At 35.7% G+C, this 20,310-nt stretch overlaps 1 protein-coding gene across 1 annotated transcript in view; it reads left to right on the forward strand.

Moving 5' to 3' along the window:
* Positions 1-20,310, forward strand: part of ABCA13 (ATP binding cassette subfamily A member 13) — a 196,859-nt gene that overhangs the window by 157,716 nt on the left and 18,833 nt on the right. Inside the window, exons 59-61 of the mRNA XM_085219910.1 lie at positions 9,378-9,483; positions 10,798-10,935; positions 12,921-13,148. Coding sequence (XP_085076036.1) covers positions 9,378-9,483; positions 10,798-10,935; positions 12,921-13,010 — 334 coding nt within the window. The 3' untranslated portion in view covers positions 13,011-13,148. The remainder of the gene's footprint in view (positions 1-9,377; positions 9,484-10,797; positions 10,936-12,920; positions 13,149-20,310) is intronic.

Below are 20,310 nucleotides of genomic sequence, written 5' to 3' on the forward strand. Positions count from 1 at the left end.
GTCAGAAGGCAGTACAAAATTCTGCTATGAAGAGTATGGATGAGCTCCAGGAAGATGCTAATGTGAAACATAAAAGCTTAATAGGGATATAAAAACTGACACATGCTGCTTCTAATGTGTGAGACTTGATTTATTTTTCCAGCTCTTTTGCAATCTTGTTACAAAAGGCTCATCCAAAATTGTCTTCTCGCTACAATTGTATGTATTTGAGCTTCTACTCCCAACTGTTGAGCCTTGACTATATTTGTCAATGTTTAAACAGATTTAAAGTACCCTCAAATATTTTTTGGAAGTATATGCATTACACTTCAAAAGGGATTTTTGTTGCAGACGGCATATTTCTGGATAATGCCAAAAGAGGTGTTAGGTAGAAAGAATGAAGGATAATTTCCAAAAAGGTAGCATCTTAGTTCTAGACATAGCTTGTATGGGATGGATGTGTTAGCAGTTATGTCTGTTAAAACATAATTTCTATTCACTTCTGCCAACTGAACCAATTATTCTAAATTGTGAATGGATTACGTTTAAATACTCTCTCCAGTATTCTCCATTACACTTACTGTTATTCTAAAAACTCACAGAAGCATTTCCATGTTAGATGCAGCTGGCCAGTCCTCCGAGAACAACATTTTGAATGCCATTCTTCATTCTAGGGCCATCTGGACAGACTTTTCTTAGCTGAATAATTTACACCAGCTTTTCAAGCACTGGACACATATCAAGTCTTTGCTCAAATTGTATCAGCAGGCCATCTGATTAAATTACCCAGCAATTAATCTGTTTGTTATAGCAGAGTTAGAATGGAAAATGTGTTGCCAAGCTATTTACGATTTAACATTTTTTTTAGAAGGTTGATTAAGAATATTTTATTGCTTTCCTCAAGATAACTCACATTGGACTTCTTAAATAGAGAAGAGAGAATTAAAGATCTCATTAATATTTCAGCCTTCATTGGAAAAAGTGTTATGATACTAACGTAAATATTAGCACTGACTTTCTTACTTGCTGTAAAATACAAATGCGATAACAGTCAAAAATATAGTCTTTATTTGTGTTTTTAGAAACCATAAATTCCTTTTGTCCATGAAAAATATATTAAGGTAGTGGGTCTGTACCTGTGTATTCATTTAATATTGGTTTATCTTTCTGGTGGAAAGCTTGAAGAAAAAAGTTATAGAACTTTAAAAGACATGGACTGTGAGCTCAGAAATGGGCAATATTTTCATGCTCATATTTAGATTTGTGCTACATTAATTCAGTCCTACTGTGTTGTATGTGCATCACAGTACAATTTTTTTGTCATTTTATACCATGTTTTCTGCAGGAGACTGCAATAAAGCTGTGTACATCTTCACTTAATGAGCAGCTAAAAATGAATATTTCATATTCTTCTCCTTTTCTTGCATATATCTGTACCATCTTTATTAGGCATTTTTCAAACTTGTTTGTAAATATTTGTTGGAGCAGTGCTTCATAAATATCAACAACCATGCTTTTGATAACACTTAATGGAAATGGGTTTTCAAATAATTATTTCCATTTTATAGAGATGTAACTGAAGCATTATGAACGTTTTAAAGTTAAAAGGTTTCGGTCAGCCAATCAGAGCAGTTTAAGGATAAATATATTAACATTACTGATACTTGATACATTTGAAGTACGACATGGTTGTACTTTAACACTCTTTTGTTAGTTGATCAGAAGTTCAACACGAACTGGCAGTGTGCTCTTGCAGCCCAGAAGACCAACTTGTTGCATCAATAGAAGTGTGACCAGTAGGTCAAGGGAGGTGATTCTGCCCCTCTGCTCTCATGACAGCTCTCCTGGAGTATTGTGTGCACTTCTGGTGCCTCCAACACAAGAAGAACACCTGCTATCTTCCACTTTAGCGGAAAGTACGTTGAATTCCTTCTGTTGATTGGAGCCCTCGGTCTCAAGGTGGGCACACAGAATCACAGAATGGCTTAGGTTGGAAGGCATCTTAAAGCCCACCCAACCCCAACCTCACGCCATGGGCGGGGCTGCCACCCACCAGCTCAGCTGTCCAGGGCCCCATCCAACCTGGACTTCAGCGCTTCCAGGGATGGGGCACCACAGCTTCTATGGGCAGCTGTGCCAGTTGTCCTCTCTAGCTGTGTTCTCTCTGAAAAATCTTCCAACATCTAATCTAAATATCTCCTCCTTTAGTTTGAGATGGTTCCCTTTGTCCTGTCTGGCTGAGTAATGATTAGTTGATTTCCCTTCCTACCAGCTTAACAGGATAGGAAAGCAGTAGTGAAAAATGTGGTCTGAGTGAGTTACTGCAGATTATGCATCAACAGTGGTGGGCTAGTAAGAGATTTGCTTCCATATTGCTATTCTCATCCATTGGAAACATGGACCGCTTTCTCACCAACTTGGTATCTTATTTGCAACACATCCCGGATGTTACAGTATCTAAAGCCCTTGTCTGAGCTTGTACCTCCAATTTATCTTGTGAACTATTCGTGAAAGGGATTTCTGGAAGGAAAGCTTTGTGATGGCACAGTCAAAGCTTACACAATAATGCAAATACACCAGTGGTTTAAATGTGAATATGGCTTGCTTTCATTATAGATTTTTTTTTTTTTTAACTTGATAATTTCAAATTGAAGTGTTGATAGGATCCCATTAGTAGACAATTTACTAATATTCTGTTTGTTTGTTTTTTAAAAACAAAACAAAAAAATTTCACTAAAAAAAAACAAAAACAAAGAAGTAAAAAACTGAACAGAAACAAAAAGAAACAAAAAACAGGAACACAAAGATAATATTACTTCCTCCTACTTTTTTGATTGTAGAGTCTCAGTGAACAGCAGTTTTGATTATTCTGTACCATCAGCCTTGCACAGAGTGCTGCTCTTCCTCTTTCTCAGGGAATGCAGAATGTAATAAATGTAACAGATCTCTAATACTTACCTGTACTTGCAAACATATACATATATTTGAGCACGGAAAGATTTTCTCTGCATATTAACATCCAATTAACGAGAGTTTGTGAAATCCTTGTGACATATTTGGAAATTAATCCCTAAGCATTGAAATGTCTAAATTCAGAGAGCAAGGTAATTAACACAGTACTCTACACTGTTCATAATTCGAGACTCTCACAGTTATGGTAATAGTATTGTTGAATACAAAAATTAACTTTTGACAACTTGAGAGATAAGTCTGAGGAGTGTGTGAACAAAAATGCATGTGCAATGTTATTGAACCAGTGTTACTTGTTGTTTTAATAGCTTTTTTAATGTTTCTATTGTTACCTTGGAAAAATCATGATCAATTAAAAAGATGAAACAATCTATGAATAGCACATGGAAGATAGTTTTTATAAGTTAGCTGTTATTGTATCTAATTAAGTTTTTTGTTTGTTCAGCAGCACTGAGGTTGTTCTGAATAAGTGCAGAAAGAATTTGCATTTTACAAGTGAGATTATTTTTGCATTTTATATTAACTTTAAAAATTAAAACAACTGTTTTACTTACATTTAGAAACCTTTTTTTTCCTTCTTAGTTATTGTATTTATCTGCCACTTAACAGATAAAATCATTACGTTTATTTTGTGATTGAAAACTACTATAAATTGTTATTTATTTTTTTGTAATTCATTTTATTTCAATTTAGTACTTTTTTTTTTCCAATGTTTTTTTGAGGTTGTTTTTATTTTTGATACTTTTTAAGTTTTATTCTTTTTATAAGCATTTTTCTAGAGTTGCAAGGGGAATGACCTGAATCTGTATCCTGTGCCTGAACAATCATACTGGAGTAACTAAGTTAGCTTGTTTTGATGAGACTTTACAAAAAGTAGAACCTTCTCTATCTGCAAAAAGAATGCAAACTGAAGCCTTGTGGTGCACAGCTCAGTATCAAATTATTCCCCCACTTTGATTTATGGCATATATTCTGGAAGATGCAGTTCCTTTCAGATGTTAAGTGGTAATGTTCTTTTTATTATTTTTTTGTTATTCAATAATGCCATTTTGGAGTAATCTTTTGATCAATCAGACTAGTGCATGCATAAAGTATGCACAGTATATTTCCACTGGTAAACTTTCTGGGAGCTGTAATTTTGTTATGTATATTCTTATAAACGTACACTTATATATAGAAACACATATATACATATTTGTTCTAAAATTTATGATGCTTTGCTTATTCACTGAGAATCGGGAAATAAGGCCAAGCTCATGTTTTGCTGAGGTTTCTTTCAGCAGTTTTGGGATAGGAATTTGGAAAGAGCGTGTTCAGGGAACTAATCATTCTTGACTCTGCTGTGAATTAAAACAGCAGTTTCTAGCTTAGGTAAGGTTTGTTTGTGGTCAAGCAGCTTCTAACAGTTTTCAAGGAAAATACATACTATTGTACAGAAAATAGAATTCTGCTGATAATGAGCTTTGCTACCTTTCACAGAAAACAGGATGTCATGGGCTAGTTTTGGAAAACACTGGGTTAGTACCTCTAAGAATGCCATATGACCACTCAATGGTAGACTCATCTGAACAGCCACAAAACACTGTGTTCTAGCAACTTCTCTTATCCCAGAAGCAGACACTGTGAAGTTAGCATTTCTTGATTTGCTTCCAGAGGTATCTCTTCTATTTGTTATTTGTAAGAATTTTCAACCTTTGGGCAACTGAATCCACTGTCATTCCCATGGCATGACTTGAAGAAACCCTAAAAAAGTAGTCAGGGGTTTTGCTCATCATTACAGTTCTGTGACTGCATCTTGTGTGGAGACAACTCAACTAGTGTTATGTTAGCTATCCTTCTAATAATGGCAGCATGGCTGTGGAACTACATCAAAAGTGCAAACCCCTTTTCAGAACAGGGGAACCATTTGGGCAATTAGCTCAGGCAGACCTCTGCTTTATTTCTTACTATCAGCTACAAGATCAGACTTTAGACTCATCTATCACAGTATTCCCACATACTATATGTCCAGGAGAGAAAAGTCTGAGGACAAGATAAACACATTAAGATACTCTTCCACATAACTCAACCAGCCTTCAGTAATTTGCTGCTTAGAGAATTCCTAAGCCAAAAGTGTATTTAGTGGATTTTTCCCCTATGAATTTCCCTAATCTCTTATTCAACTCATGTCAAATTCTGGCATCCAGCACACCCTGTGTCAATGAGTCCTGCAATTTTCCTGTGTGCTGTACAGAAAATTACTTCCTCTTACTGAACTTGAATTGCCTTCCCTCTAATTCAGTTTGATACCCCTTAGTCTTGCACGAAAAACAGTGACATAGGCGAGTGGAGAAGCATTCCTTAATTGTATTGTCTGGGCCAGTCATGATTTGGGGTTCTATAAAACACCCTTCTACCACGCAGTCATCTGAAAAGTTTTAGCCCATTTTATAAATCCTGATATGGAAATTGTTCTATTCCTTCTTGCCATATTGTGCTCCCCCTTGTTATTTGAGTGGCTCAACGAGCTTCGCGGCCTGTACAATAACAGGTGAGAGCAGTTGGATGCGTTTTTTGTAGTTTTTACTAAGTTCATGCTTCAATGGATGTTGCTTTGATATATCAGTTTAAAATCAGCTGGGCAATTTAGATGTTTGTTTTGGTCTCACGGTGGCATTGTAGTAGTTAAAACACTTGTCATGGTTTTATGTTTTTGTTTTGTTTTGGTTCTCAGTATTCCGCATCAAAACATCATGTAGTGTACTGGGAGATAAAGTGTTAATGCTCCAATTCCAGGCACCTATCCCTATACATTACAGAAGTCATGGGATCTGGCCCTTCCGGGTGGGGCGGTCTCTTACTGCCTGGAAGTGGGTGCTGGAGGGTGCTTTCCTGGCCGTTCCAAGCTTTTCAGGTTTGAATCGATATCGGGAACTCTCTCTCTCTCTCCTGTTTTATTTGATTTATTAGTCTCAATTTCAATCAGATTGTATTATATTGTGTTATCTTGCATTCCGATATCATAATTAGTAAAATAAGTTTTCCTCCATAGATTGTTGCCGCTGTTTTTTTGTTTTCCTCCCTTCCTTCCCATTTTGTGGGCTGGGGAGGGGAGGGCAGGGGCCTACCGCCCCCCTGTCATGGGTGTAGATTGATCTCGTTAACTCCGTGACAGATTTTTGGTGGAGAATGCGGGCATAGCTCTGTTTCTTAGCTTTTAGAACGAATCTCTCTCTCTGCTCTTAGAGAGCTTCGTTAGGGAGCATTATCAGTAGTTTAGGTTTCTGTGCTGGAAAACTTGACCTTGAAAGACTAGGCGTGCTGCCAGTGTTCTGGGATATTTGTAAACTTTGAGCACTGCTCAGTCTGGGTAGTGCCTTTTTCTTTTTTTTTCCTTTTTTCCTCCTTCCTCTTGTCAGTTTCAATTCATTAACCCCTGTTTTAATAGACACCAGCAATGAACCCACTTTTCATTCTGGGGCTGTTGAGGAAAGGCTTACAAGCCGTCATGTTACTCTCAACCTATTGGCAAATTATCAAGGCCATAATTACTTGTTGTGGAATTATGTTCATATATAACTACTTAAGGGCATTGACGGAGACACCTGCATGGTACCTGTATGCAATGTGGTATGGTCTGAATTTTGACATTCACATCCCAGGTGGAATGGCTAATTTTACAAACAGCACAATGTTCAGACCAGTCTCCAGGCTTCCTTATCGGTTTGTCAGACGGTTTTCGAATTTCGAATTAATACTCATGTGCGCGCTATTGTTTTCCTGGATCATATTCCTTTACAAAGGGAAGGAGTCTCCTCCAGAACCAGAGAGTGCTGACTGGCAGGGAATATGGAGAGGTTTAGGAAAGATCTTAAAAGCAAGGGGACCCGCAGTGTCATGGGATTTTACACTTGAACATCTGTGGGATCCTGAGAAACTAAGTCAGTATTTGAGTCAGGGACAGTGCGGCTTACATAACTCTAAGGAGGTACAACTTATTTGGGGTTTGGCTTGTGCTTACCGCGCCCTATATAATACTATTCTGGAGAGAGAGAGTTTCCGAGCTGAGGTTCAAGCCAAAGTGGAGAATCTCCAAGTCAAATCTGATCAGTTACAAGAGAGACGAGTAACAATATCAGTTGCTCCTGTGGAAGGCAAGAAATGGAAACGAGTGTCCATGCGTCTAGAATGGAAAAAAGAAGAAGCGGAGGAAGAGGAGGAGGAAGATCCAGGCGAGGGGCCCTCCTCAGAACCACCACCATCGCGAAAAGCAAAAGGAAAAACTAAGAGACATGCAGAAGAGACTGATGATGAGGACATCCTTATTACTACTCGTCGGCCCCTGAAGATGACTGAAATCCAAGGTTCAAGAAAGGAGTTCACATGGGGCCCGAATGAAACTATTGTTTCCTGGTTGGTTCGTTGTTGGGACTGCGGGGCCAATAGTTTGTTTCTAGATGGTAATGAAGCTCGCCAACTAGGAGCCATTGCCAGAGACCCAGCTATTGACCGAGGAATTGGTCGATGTCAACATCACTAGATCCAAAAGACAAGTATAAAAAATTAGTTTGGCTGAAAGAGAAAAGAGGAATGATAAAGAGGAAAAATAATTTAGTTAGAATATGTGTTTGTGTCTCTGTGCATATATACAAATAAAAATGCAGGTGATGTTAAAGTACTACGATAGAAAAAATAAGCAATGAAAAAAAAATTTCATTAAATAGCTTTGAAGAAATTGTGATTCTTTTGCAACAGATGGCTGCTGAACAGGTGTGCTGGCTCAACTTATGCCATTTTCATGATAATGTTTTCCTACATAGGTTTTGAACTATTAGGTGTTAAAGATTCGATCCTAACAGAGCTATTCAAACCAGATTGTGCTTTACTCCATAATTCCAGTTTTGGTTTCTGAATTAATTATATTGTCTGATTCAGAGAGGAAAACAGAGTGGAAAAAAATGGTCAACTCAATTTCCATTGCCTTGGTTTACTACTGGAAGCATCTTGCTGATTATAGCAAGGGGAAATGTTTATTTCTGATCAGTTTACTCTGTGTAGGGAGTTGCTGAGATGAAAAGAATTATAAAATCAAGATATAAAAGAACCATAATTTGATTGGCCAGAAGAAGACTAATCTTTTAAAGTTTTATGTTTGGACTGTGCTGGTGTTTGTGCCATTCACAATCTAGAACTGAAACAGTTGCACAGGCTTATTAGTCTATGCTAATCAGAATTTTTATTTATTTTCTTTGGAAACTTCATTGCATGAAACAATTTCATTTTATGAGACCACTGAACACCATATGCCAGTATTTTTCAAACTGTAATTCAGCAGCGGATGGCTAGAAATGCCAGAAAATTGATCAGAATCAATGATCTCTTGTAAAGCATTACCTCAAGTTAGCTATCTTCTGAATTGAACACTCTAGTTAACTGTATCCTTCTTTGTAATATCTTTTTTCTTGTCACACGTGTTTTGCAGGGATGATGCTATGCATTTAAAATATTTAATTAGAGATGAATTTTTTTTTAGTAAATCATTATGGGGCAAACCAGCCAGCCACTGTTTTGGGAATACAGGGGAACTGAAAGGTTCCTGGGAGGATGTGGACATGCAGCCAGAGATCCTTGTCCTTCTCCCAGCTCTGCCTTTCCATTACTCATGGGAACAGATGCAGTTTGGAGCCAGGGGAATAAAATCCCTTGGACCTGTGCTGCATAACTTCTGCCACTTATGCAACATACATGAGACTTTTGTTGCCATTTCAGTGTTGATAGGTTTATTGGAACTTCCCCAGTTACATATATTAGCAGCGAGTAAATCTAATTAAAAATTTATTGGCTAGATTGGCTGTACTTAACTTTTATCACATGTATATTGAGAGAGAAATTCATTTCCAAAGTTATTCTGTGAGATAGATTGTGTGGCCATAGAGCTTAAGAATATTCATTAACCTTGCCATCAACCTAAATAAATGTTTACTTTATGTATGTGCAAAAACATATTGTGCACACATCTGCTGAAATACTAACTGGGCTGCTTTGTTAAAAGGTTTGAAGTGTCATATCATTAGGAAAGTTAAAATAAAGGATTTTTGTTCTGTTTATTATAGGTAATTGTGATAGTTTTTTTGTAGTGTCATAATTAATGTATACTTCATTTAATGTACAGTACATTGTGTAATGAAACGTAGTATTGTAATTAAGACCTAGGGATAACAAAGTTTGGGTTTGTTTGTTTCTATTTGTTATCATTAATTTAACAACTCTCTCATTGAAATCATTGTCTACCAGTAAATAGTAAAGTGGTAATATCCCAGTGATAATGCAGTAGGGATACACAGTGTTTTATTTGCCATAATCATTACAGGAAAATTAATTGAAATGAGTGTTCTTGCTGCCTTGATAGTGTAGATAAATGAGTCTATATTTCTGCATATCGTTTTCAGGTTTGGCGATGGCTATTCTGTCAAAGTTTGGCTTAGCAAAGAAATAAGCCATCGAAGAATGATTTTGGACTGTCTAAAACTGCATTTTCCTGGAGCACAATTTAAGGTGCAGTTAAAATTCCTCATTATAGTAATTATTGTATGGTAAGATTAAGAGTGGGCTGATAAGAACAATGTTTATACGTGTTTAGGTACATTGATTTTTCTGAAGAAAGTATGCATGAGCATCTCTTTCATTTTCTTATTAAGCATTTCTTCCACATCTGACTTGTGATATTGATTAAATCAATTCCAAAGTATTTCAAGCAACATAAATATATAGGTCCTTTCTCAGAGTAATAATTTCACTTTGATTTTATTGTTGACTAAGTTGAACTTGTACTTCCTTCGATTGGTTTCTGATAAGGTTCACAAATGGCAAATCTCAGTCTTTAAACAGATTCTTTTATTTGATATGGAGCCTTCCAAAAGACCTACAGTAATTAGTTTTCAAAGGACTTTAATTCTTAATTTTTATTTTTTAATGCGTTATCTTTGTTTCTTTGTTTAGGAAAAAAAAAGTGAAACTATGAATACCTTAGTTATGAACTTTCTTGCATATATGTTTATTCATGTTTGTGCATACTCATACATATATATACAAATGTAAATTCACACTACATATGAATTTTTAAATATATATATTTTTTTCAGGAAGCTTGTCAGTAAATGCATAGCATTAAGAGAGAGAGAGACTTCTGTCAGGTTGAAATTGTTTTGTTGTTTTTTTCTTTAAAGATGAAGAGCATCCTACTGCAGAAATTGTTAGTAAGAATTCTTTTATATCTTACCCCACTGCATTATAAAATATCCTTTCTTTACATTTGTTCCTGTGTTAGTTCAGTGCAAGAATCAAAGGCAATATGTGATATAGAAAAGCTCAAATAAAGTCCAGAGATTTACAGAAACCTTCCCTTTTTTAAATACCAGCTACTTTTGGCTATAACTATGAGATGATCCAGGATTTTTTTCCTTTTGTATTATCGAAATTGTGTGTAGTCAAAATGGTTATGTATATGGGTGGGCTTGCAGGTAAACAAATAGATTTAATTTTTATTTACTGCCTTATATCTTCTCAGATGACTACATTAGTACTACCATCAGTTGAATTTAAAGCATACAGCATGAAAGTATCCTAAATTTATATATATTTTATTAAGTTAACAAAATGCAATCTCAAAACACAGAATATGTGTCTTGAGTATGAACATTTCATTTTGCTACCGAAGGAGACAACATATATTCTCCTTTAAAAGCTCGTGTTTTTCATGTTTCATGTAGCTTTGAGAGCCTACTGAGACCAGTCCGGTTATAGCAAGCACAATTTCATCATCATGTGTACTCACCTTTATCTATTTTTGTTGGTTTTGCTTCTTTTAAGGGACAACATCTTAACCTGTTTGAGTACCATGTACCACGAAGTGAGGGATGCCTAGCTGAGCTCTTCAGAGTCCTAGAGAACTACAAAGCTTTTCTCCAAATCAAACACTATTCCATTAGCCAAACTACACTGGAGCAGGTATTTTCTTCTTTTTCAGCAGTTCCAGACCATCTCAGGTCTACACAATAATCACATTAACCTTATTGCTCTTATACTGTGGATAAGCACAAAATAACATGAGAAGGTGTGTATACGGTTGGACTGGATGATTTTGTAGATCTTTTCCAACCTTGGTGATTCTATGATTCTACGATATTTGCTATGTATGCAAGTTAATCACTGTTTAAATACATCTGATATGTGCAGAGTGAGAGGGTGGGACTGTGAACTGCCACTGCCACAGATAGTTGAGATCCTATTAATGCCCTTCAAAAGACTGAACAAGTCTGATAATCACAGTAAATCATAGGCTTACAGGCCATTTTCCTTTGAGGGTTTTTTCTTTTGCAGTATTACAGTACACAGTAGAGCATAGTAAAAATGCACAAGCAGACTGAAGAGATCCTGCTATTAGTGACTGCAAAATCCTATTTGGGCAGAAGGAAGAAGAAAACAATAGCAAGGATGACATTTCTGAGTTGCTGTGATGTGTTTGAGCATCCTTGTATGTAACTTCTTGTTGTGTATTCTGCAAACTGAAGGAGTCGCATTTGGTCAAAATATTAATTTTGTATGATAAATGGTGTGAAGTTATTCCTTTTACCCTTGTGCAAATCATTAATGAAATATTCCGATTTGTACTAATCTTTTTAACGGCTTTTGAATTATTTGTTCACAGAATGGATGATTGTAAGATGATTTGAGCCTGATGATCAAGAATAGTTCATGCAAGCTTTACTTCTCTGCATTATTCATGGTGATTCATCACCTCAGTCACCTACTATTGCTTCTTCCCCAAGACAAACTGAGTGTCACTTTTAAACAGTTTAAATAGTTCTCTTGAATAATAAACATCCTTATTATTCACTCCAAGTTTGTTTGCACATGAATATGATCATTTGAATCAAGAATAGCCATCTCTTCTGCTCCATTCCTTGCTGTCAAATAGTTGTGTGATTAAAAAGCAAACAAGCCTTTCTGTAGTAAGTTCTGTTTAGAATAAATATATAAATATATATATATATATAAAGGAGGCATGTGAGTTGTTGAGTAGTCAATGTGCAATGCTCAGAAGTATACCTTTGCCTTGAAGTCTCCAGACCTTCATTTATGTGATAGTGTTTGATAGAAACAACAGGGTCAAGTACTTCTGTCATGCTTGCTGGGAAAAATGTTGTTCAAATAGACTTACTCAGTTATCTTTATCCCAAAAAGAGACAGATGAGACTGTTTAGCTTTCTTTATTCAAATAAAGAGAGATCAATTGGAACAGTCCCCTCAGGGTCTCTCAAAGTATCCAAAGAAACAGACTCTTCTTATTCCTACTTGCCAGCCACATTGACCCTTCTGCTTTCCTCATTGGCTAAAGTGCTTGGAAATTACAGACTTCCCAGTCCAACTGATACATGTTCCTCCTTGTATGTGACCCCCCTTCATATCATGCATAATGTGTGTAAGTAACTCCAAATTTATGCCGGAGTTAATAGAGGAGTTCAGAGGGTGTGGAAGTTAATTGGGCTATTCAGCCTGTGTAGTAACTCCAACATCCGTAGGTTCAAGTTGTCAATCAAACTTTATAACTGAATCTTATTTGGTGAGAGATTACCAAGTAAGTACAGACACGAAGTGGAGAGGAAGTTGTAAGCTTCTTCACCACTTGTATACAAGGACACCTTCTTGCAAGGCTGTTTTATCTCATGCTATTTCAAGTGCAAAGAAAAACAATTATTTCTCAGTAACTTATTTTACCATTGTTTTTTACAGTTCATCAACCTGCGTGTTAGCTAGAGAGGTGAAGAGGATTTCTTTATAGAGTTTACAAAACATCTCTAGAGGGATTCTCGCAGCATAAACTATTAATTTTTGTGTCAGAAAAGCAGCAGAAAAAAATCACTAGCCATGTCTCTGAATTTTCTGTTCAAATATTGTTATTTTGAAAATCCTACTTCTTTCTTGTCTTACAGGTATTCATTAATTTTGCTACACAGCAGCAAGGAATCTCACATTCTTCACAAGAATCTCCCACTGTTCGTCAAGACCACCTGCCAGTTTAGGATCAGAACAGGATACAGTTTCAACAGCATGTGTGCATGTGTGTGTTTGTGCATATATAAATACACACTTTATATGCAATGAAAATTTTCAGCTGTTAACAGTTCGTGATGAGTGAGAAGCATGTAGGAGGAGCAGAGGTGAGTTGACATTTGTAGGCCAAAAGGAATGTTATCAGTTCTCAGTAATACAAGAGAGTAGTGACCTTCCAACAAAAACTCTGCCAGAAAGTAATGTCTTGAAACTAACTGCAATTTTATAATAAAAAGGGCCAAATTAATGCAGCTTTGCATAACATAAAAAGACTGGTTTGAAATGTCACTGTGTATAGTGCATTTTCTTTTGTTGGTAGATCTATATTCATTTAACTACAGTAATTTTCTCTTGCATGCACACTTCGTAACTAACTTTTATGTGACAAGTCAAGAAAAACTCATTGAATAGTAGAAATAGCTAAGCTATCACCTGACATTTATATTTAATGGCACAAATTGAGAGCCTTTTGACTTTTGCATTAATTCAGATCTGTGTTGTGACAAGTTAAATTAGCCTTTTTATTGTATAACGGATGCACTGTATTCTATGAGGATCTATATTGAATAGAGTATTAGTGTACTAGTCTGCCTCCTAGTTATGTAAAGTAAATTTAATAAGCTTTCATAAATCATACTTGACAATGAGTTTTCCCTTATGCCTACAGGTTGTTACTGGAGAATTCCTAAGCATCTCTTTAATAACCCATTTCCTTTTTCCCAACTTTTTCTTTCCTCCCCCCCAAAAATAAATAAATAAATAAATGCTTTAGGATTATGTTAAAAGAAATAAGCATTCAGACATTGATCAATAAACTTTTCAATAAATGAGTATTATGGTCTTATGTACTTCATATAAGGTCATTCCAGGGCACTCAGCCCATACGTGTGTAAACGAAGTAAAGATTTAATGACTAAATACTAGTGTATTGCACTGGGAGAAAAAAAAAAAAAAAAAATATATATTGAGAAAAATTACCAGCTTTTCCAAGACAATTCCTTTGGTGATCCTGTAGAAGTAGCTGATATGATGTTTGTTGGACTATATTGCCAAATAGTTTAAACTGTAGAAGCTGTGACTTGGAACTGTATTCCTGCAATATAGCTCTGGGGTGGGCAGGGTATTTGGGAAATGTACCTTAATCATTGAAAGGACTTGGAATATAGAATCTACAGTATAGTGTCAGAGCTCTGCCGTGTTCCTCAAGATCCAAAGCACAGAAGAATTGTCAAATCTGAGCAGTCACCACACCGGTAGAGATACAATAGGATGGTCATGTTCAAGATGAAATCTGTTATCTTTAATTTCAGCATGAGGCTGGGAGCGTGAAGATTCCATCAGAACATTAATGGTTAGTATTACAAAGCAGAGTGTGAAAGAATTGGAGGGTGAATGAAGACAGACACTGGAAATTTGGGCAGAAATGGGTATGTTATCATAAAACTATACTGCTTAATTTCAGGATCCTGGGGATCTACAGGATTTACAAAGCACAGCCAGACATCTTTTAGTCATAATTTGAATTTACTTAACAGGTGAAAGTTTCGGAAACTCTTGCTGGGATGGAAAAACAGCATGACAAGAATTTGTGTTACAGAGCTTTTTTTTTTTTTTTTTTTTTTTTCCTATTCTTATGGTTAGATCTGTAAATTAGTGATATGGTTTCTTTGCTTTCTTTCTTCTTTCATTCTCTTCCTATTTCCTTCCTTCCTTCTTTCTTCTTTGCTTTCATCCTTCCTCCCCCTTCCTCTCCTTTCCCATTCCTTCTTTCATTCTCTAATCTCTATCTTTCAACCATCACAAGTCCTTAAAAAATAAACATACGTGAGGAAATTTAATGGGTGGATTCAGGACAAGAGATAGTGTCAGTTCCCTGGGCATAAGGAAGCCTACCCGAAAGATATAAAATTATGACAAGGAAGCCTATTCCTGCCCAGGAAGTGGGACAGGAAGTTGAATTAATAAAATAGTCCTGCTTAGGTCAACAGAAGCATAAAAGAATACATGACTTGCTGTGGTGAAACTCAGAAATGATGGCCTACCTGAATGTATAGATAGAGGAACTTTTTCAGTGTTTGGCGGTGTAACACTAATTAAATGTCATTTTTTTCTGATTAAAACATGAAAGATTATATTGCTGTAATAGATGAATATGGTAAATAAGGTTTACTCCAGACTGATGGTTGAGTAAATCCAGTTAACAGTGCTTTTCTTTTTTTAAATTGCTTCATATGCATCTCAGGAGACTCAATTTAATTCTGGCAAGTAGCAAACAATGTTTGTCTTCCAATCCTTTATAGTTGAAGAAGGTCAAAATCTAATTGAGTAGCAGTGTACTGGGTTCTGTCTCAGAGGACATTTTCCCTTTCCTTGATTTTGCTGCATTCCTGAAATATGTAAGTTTCAAGACCAAGACCACTTTTTGAAGTTGTTTTTTTTTTTTTTTTAATTAAAAAGAAAAAGAACTAAACTTGTGGACAGAAAAGGCCATTTATATGTTAATGATTAAAGAGTCCTTGAATTCACAGATCATGCAGAAATACCTCTTCTTCTAATACCCCTAAGTTCTGAATCAAAGACATCTAAGGATTTTAAACAATAACTTCTCTTGTGAGATTTTAAATAGAGAGGGTTCATACTATTTCAGCTGTAAATTTCTCTGTGAAAAAATACCCTTCTCCCTGAGTGCTAAACTGGTATTAAGTTCAAATTTAGAAAATCAACTGAATATCTCAAATGTGAAACTGAGGAGACATTTTTCATATTTTTGAGGGACTAATCCACTATGTAAGTCAGCAGAAGAACTTCTACCAACCACAGCGTACATTGTTTGAGGCCCTAGCTTAGTTTATGTAAAATTATAGAATGAGGTGGGCAAAAATAAACTGTAGGTCTAAACGTTAGATCAAAGAATCACAAGTTCAATAAAGAAAGAGAAGTGATTGGAGTAATAGACAAGATGGCAAAACTTATCAAGTGAAGTTTTTTATCCTGCTTCATATTTAATTTCAGTAGATTTCTGCAATGAAAAGAAGGAATTTAGTTCCTGGTTCTGTTCAGTCATGACAAAAATGGTAAATTTCACTCAGATTAGAGGAAGATGTGATTTCCAGCAGAGCCTTTTGAGCTTGTTTGTCCTTGTTTGTCTGGGATCTGAAATCTCCTTAATTAGGGAGTTGAGTCTGACTCTTGTTGAAGCTGCTCAACTCATAGATCAGTCTAAACCTAATTCAGGTAAGAATATTACTTCCCTGGTCTTTTCCTAGTAAGTAGTAAAGCTTACAGTTTTTTTGATTCAGCCAAATGTGATTTAATCCATTTGTATCAACACTTTCAATTTTTCTTTCTAAAGAATAGGGAGATCAAAGCTAGCAATGTGAATATCTCTCTTTAAGTGACTTGCAGCCTGCAAAGTCAGGCAGTTTTCCTGGCAGTAACTAAAGAGAATGTGCTTCCTGAGTTGCGTGTTAGGTACTTGACAGTAAAACTAATACTGCAAGTGCAATGAAGTAGGGCAGCAAGTGTGAAGCAGAAGTTGCAGCTATCTTGTTCTTGCAGAGAAAGCAATAGCCAACTGCTTTCGCCAGGCAAGGTTATGCTGAATGTTTCAGCAGATGAGTTCTCCGTGCTGCATAATGGTATGGAGTACTGAAGTAGTCAAAGTATTTATCTCCCTAATTAAGTTTTAGTAACATAGTGAACGTTGTTTCCGCAGTGCCCTCGTGCCTATTACTGTGTGGAAATATGTGTTGGGGCAAATACTGGCTCCTGCAATGGCTCTGAGAAAGCCATAATCAGAGACTTTTGCACTGTAAAAGCATGTGCAAATCCTTAGTTTAGGCAGATCAAATCAGCAATGTCCATATCTGCTTTCCCACAAAATAAAAGTGGTGAAACAATAAAAAATAAACTATGTAAGTAAATGGTTACATTGACTAGTTAGATTTCCATGTTCAACCTATTTATTCCCACTATAGGATACCATACATAGATAATTTTGCTTCCTGTTAGGCTGCTTGTGCCATGGACAATTTAAAGGAAATGCCTTGGGACTCAGCTCACTATGAGGCATCTAGCAGGAACTGAACAGGATCCTCTAGCATTCTGCAGCGTAAGGTAACATGAAACAGGAGTCCTTCCACCCTTGTAATGAAGTTTATCAATAAGTGTATTGCACATAACTTAAAGAAAATAATAGAAACACTTAATCCTTTAACTTCTGTTGGAATAAAAAATGGCAAACTTGACTCCATGTAGCATTTTGACATCATCTTTATTCCTGATCTACACACATTATTACATTCAAAATCGCGACCCCTGCAAAACCTTAACAATATTCTAAGAATTAAGTCTCTTGGAACTTGATTCAACTTCTAAAAAAAGTGAAGGCTGTTTTTTTTTTTTCTCTCTTAACTTCCTTCCAAGCTGGTTCTTAAGACTTGAAAAATTTTAAGAGAGCTTGAGTGAAGAAAGATGTGGGATTTGTTCTGACAAGAGTGGAATATTCACATAATGATTAGCTAAGGAGTTGTAACTAACAGTGTGTCCAAAAAGAGTATGAAATTGTTTCTTAAGAGAAGTCTGTTAGTATGTATCAATTTTATTAGTAATATGTGAATCTACAATCGGTTGAATCTAGATAGAAGAACATTCTCAGTCTCTGAAAAGTAAGCGTTAATTTCATGCACAACACTTTGGAGTTGTTTCTCTCATTTTAGTAATCTCTCTTTTACTATTTTTTAGACAAATGGACGGGAAAAGTTAATGCATAAAGTACATTTTCAGTATCTTTTCTGTTTTGCAAACTGTGCAATTAGAAATAGATTTTCTAGATATACATCAATTAGGTAACAGAAGAATTGAAGCATCTCTCTATATAAAATGTTATAAAGCATACGTGTCCAACCTACTAGCTTTATGTTTTTATTGCACTCTTTTTTATATTGCAATTAAAAAAAAAAAAGAAAAAGTAAAAGAATTTTTGTTACTTACATGCACTATTATATATTTTATGTGGCCAAAAGGTTGGACACCCATCCATATAAAGTTTTAAAATGGTACTTACTGAAATGTTTTACAATACGTATGACCTATTGCATATGTATTACTTAGACTTCTGCCTTAAATCTAAGTGTGAATAAATATGTCCATAATTAAATAAGTTTAATTATGAAAAGGATAGATTTAGCTTTAAGCCATCTGGACACCTTTGAGTCTACAATTCGGATAAATCTGAAGTATTTTTGTTAGTCATGGTATCAACTTCCTTCTTTTCAAATTTCCAAAATTCAAGAATCATGGCAGTTATTCTTAATTTATGTGATGTTACTTGTGAATTTATAGTTGGTCTTGTCTCACTGCCTTGATCCTTAAATAAGGATCAAAATCGCACAAGAACTTTGTGTTTGTTGAAGGATAGGAGGAGCAGAGGAGTGCTGCCCGATGGATATACAACCAGTGGTCTCTTTAAATTCTGAGGAACGCAAAACAACTTACAGCGAGTACTATCCAAAAGCTTTAACTAGAGGTGGAGAACATTGTGAGACTTTCTAGCACCTAGAATAAAAGTGCTTTAAAATAGTAGCCTTTAACTTTCCACTCTTTTTGCTTTTAGAGAGACAGACTAGACCGAAAATACTTGATCTCCTTTCCCCATTATAAACTTTTTGCTGGAAATGGAGATATTACTTTACAGCAGAATGTGAACTATCACAGTTAAATAATGTGGTTTCATATGCAATGCAATCATGTACTAACAATTCTTTAGGCATCTCTTTTTAATTCCTTCAAGTCAATTCTCTTGTAATGCTGAAGAAGCAAGAACTATTTGAATCAAAAGGCAAAGGTGATTGGGGGCCTTTTCTGTAACAGTGTATTTGTATTATAAGCAAACTGTTGTAGATATGATTGCATGATGAAGACTGAGATGCAGTTATCTGATGTGATCTGAAGACGTGACAGTACATGATTTCAAGACTTCTCAATATAAATAGTCAGTGTTGTTTTCCAATACAAGAAGGTAAACACAAAATGACTAAATTTCTTGTCTGAGGCTGCAGAAGAAGATAATGGTAAAATCATGAAAAGAACCCTTTTTCTTGAGACATATATGAAGACTTGTGATAGAGTTTAGAGGAAGCCAGAACATCTGCATTTTTTCAATCCATTGATCTTGTCTCATAAGATAGATCTCACTGTATTTAAAAGTAAATAAAGACTATCTAGCTCAGGGGATTTGAAAATGAGATTTATTCATGGGTCAATTCTCCAAACCCATCCCAAGTGTGCAGCCAGACAAAAAGGCAGAGAGTGGGAGGGAAAAGAGGAATGGGGTTAATGAAAATGGGAATAGAGTGAAAGAAAAAAAGATTTTCTGAAAAATAATTTGTTTTGCTGTAAGACTGAAGTGGAGGAAACTTAGAGATACGTTGCCCTATCTCTATTTCTCAGAACCACAAGAATAAGAGAGGCCATGCAACAGATTTCGGGGAGTGATAGAACTCTCAGAATAAAGAAAATCCTTAATTCTAATGGAACACAAACCTGACATATTATTCTCCTTGTTAATGTTCACGAAGGCAAAATTTATTTACCATCTGGCAGTTGCTCGTTATATATGAACTTGGCTGGCATTGTGTCCATCACCCACAGTTCTGCTCATTGATGTTCATTTTTTAACATTTCATTGCCAAAAATAAGTATAGGATGAAAAGTAGGCACATCAGAGTGGTAGAATTTTAGATTCACATATAAGAATATAGCAATATAGAAGCAGGTCCTAGCCTTCAGTAGGAACTGGGTTAGTTCAGACTTTCATAGAGCTGGGTCCTATATACTCTGTGTTGCTTTTTGCTGTCAGTTATGTTCACAGGGTTTCTCATTACACATCTCTCTGAAGATTATCATATTCAGTTTTCTCAAGAACTTACTTCAGTCAGGATCTAGAAAGATTTTGACAAATACATTTATCTTACCCCATTCTACAAACTGGTTGTCTGTTCAGGCCTTTAAGCTGCAAAAAATAATAAAAGGAACACTAGGTTTTCTTGTTCGCAAATAATTATATCATTTGCCACCTGTTTGTCTCCCTCACATCCTGTTCCTTGGATTCTGCTTGTGTAGTCTTGAATTGGATTTATCCACACATATACAGAGTCCATTTACATTTAGTCTAAATGTAATATATACAGAAATATATTTGTTACGTAGCATTTTATCTCACAGTCTTAAATTCATCTTGTAATGAAGTTGTGGCTGCACATCGGAAGG

This window comes from Meleagris gallopavo, chromosome 3 (genome assembly GCF_905368555.1).
Source record: "Meleagris gallopavo chromosome 3, MGAL_WU_HG_1.1, whole genome shotgun sequence".
In the NCBI taxonomy this organism is placed as follows: domain Eukaryota; kingdom Metazoa; phylum Chordata; class Aves; order Galliformes; family Phasianidae; genus Meleagris; species Meleagris gallopavo.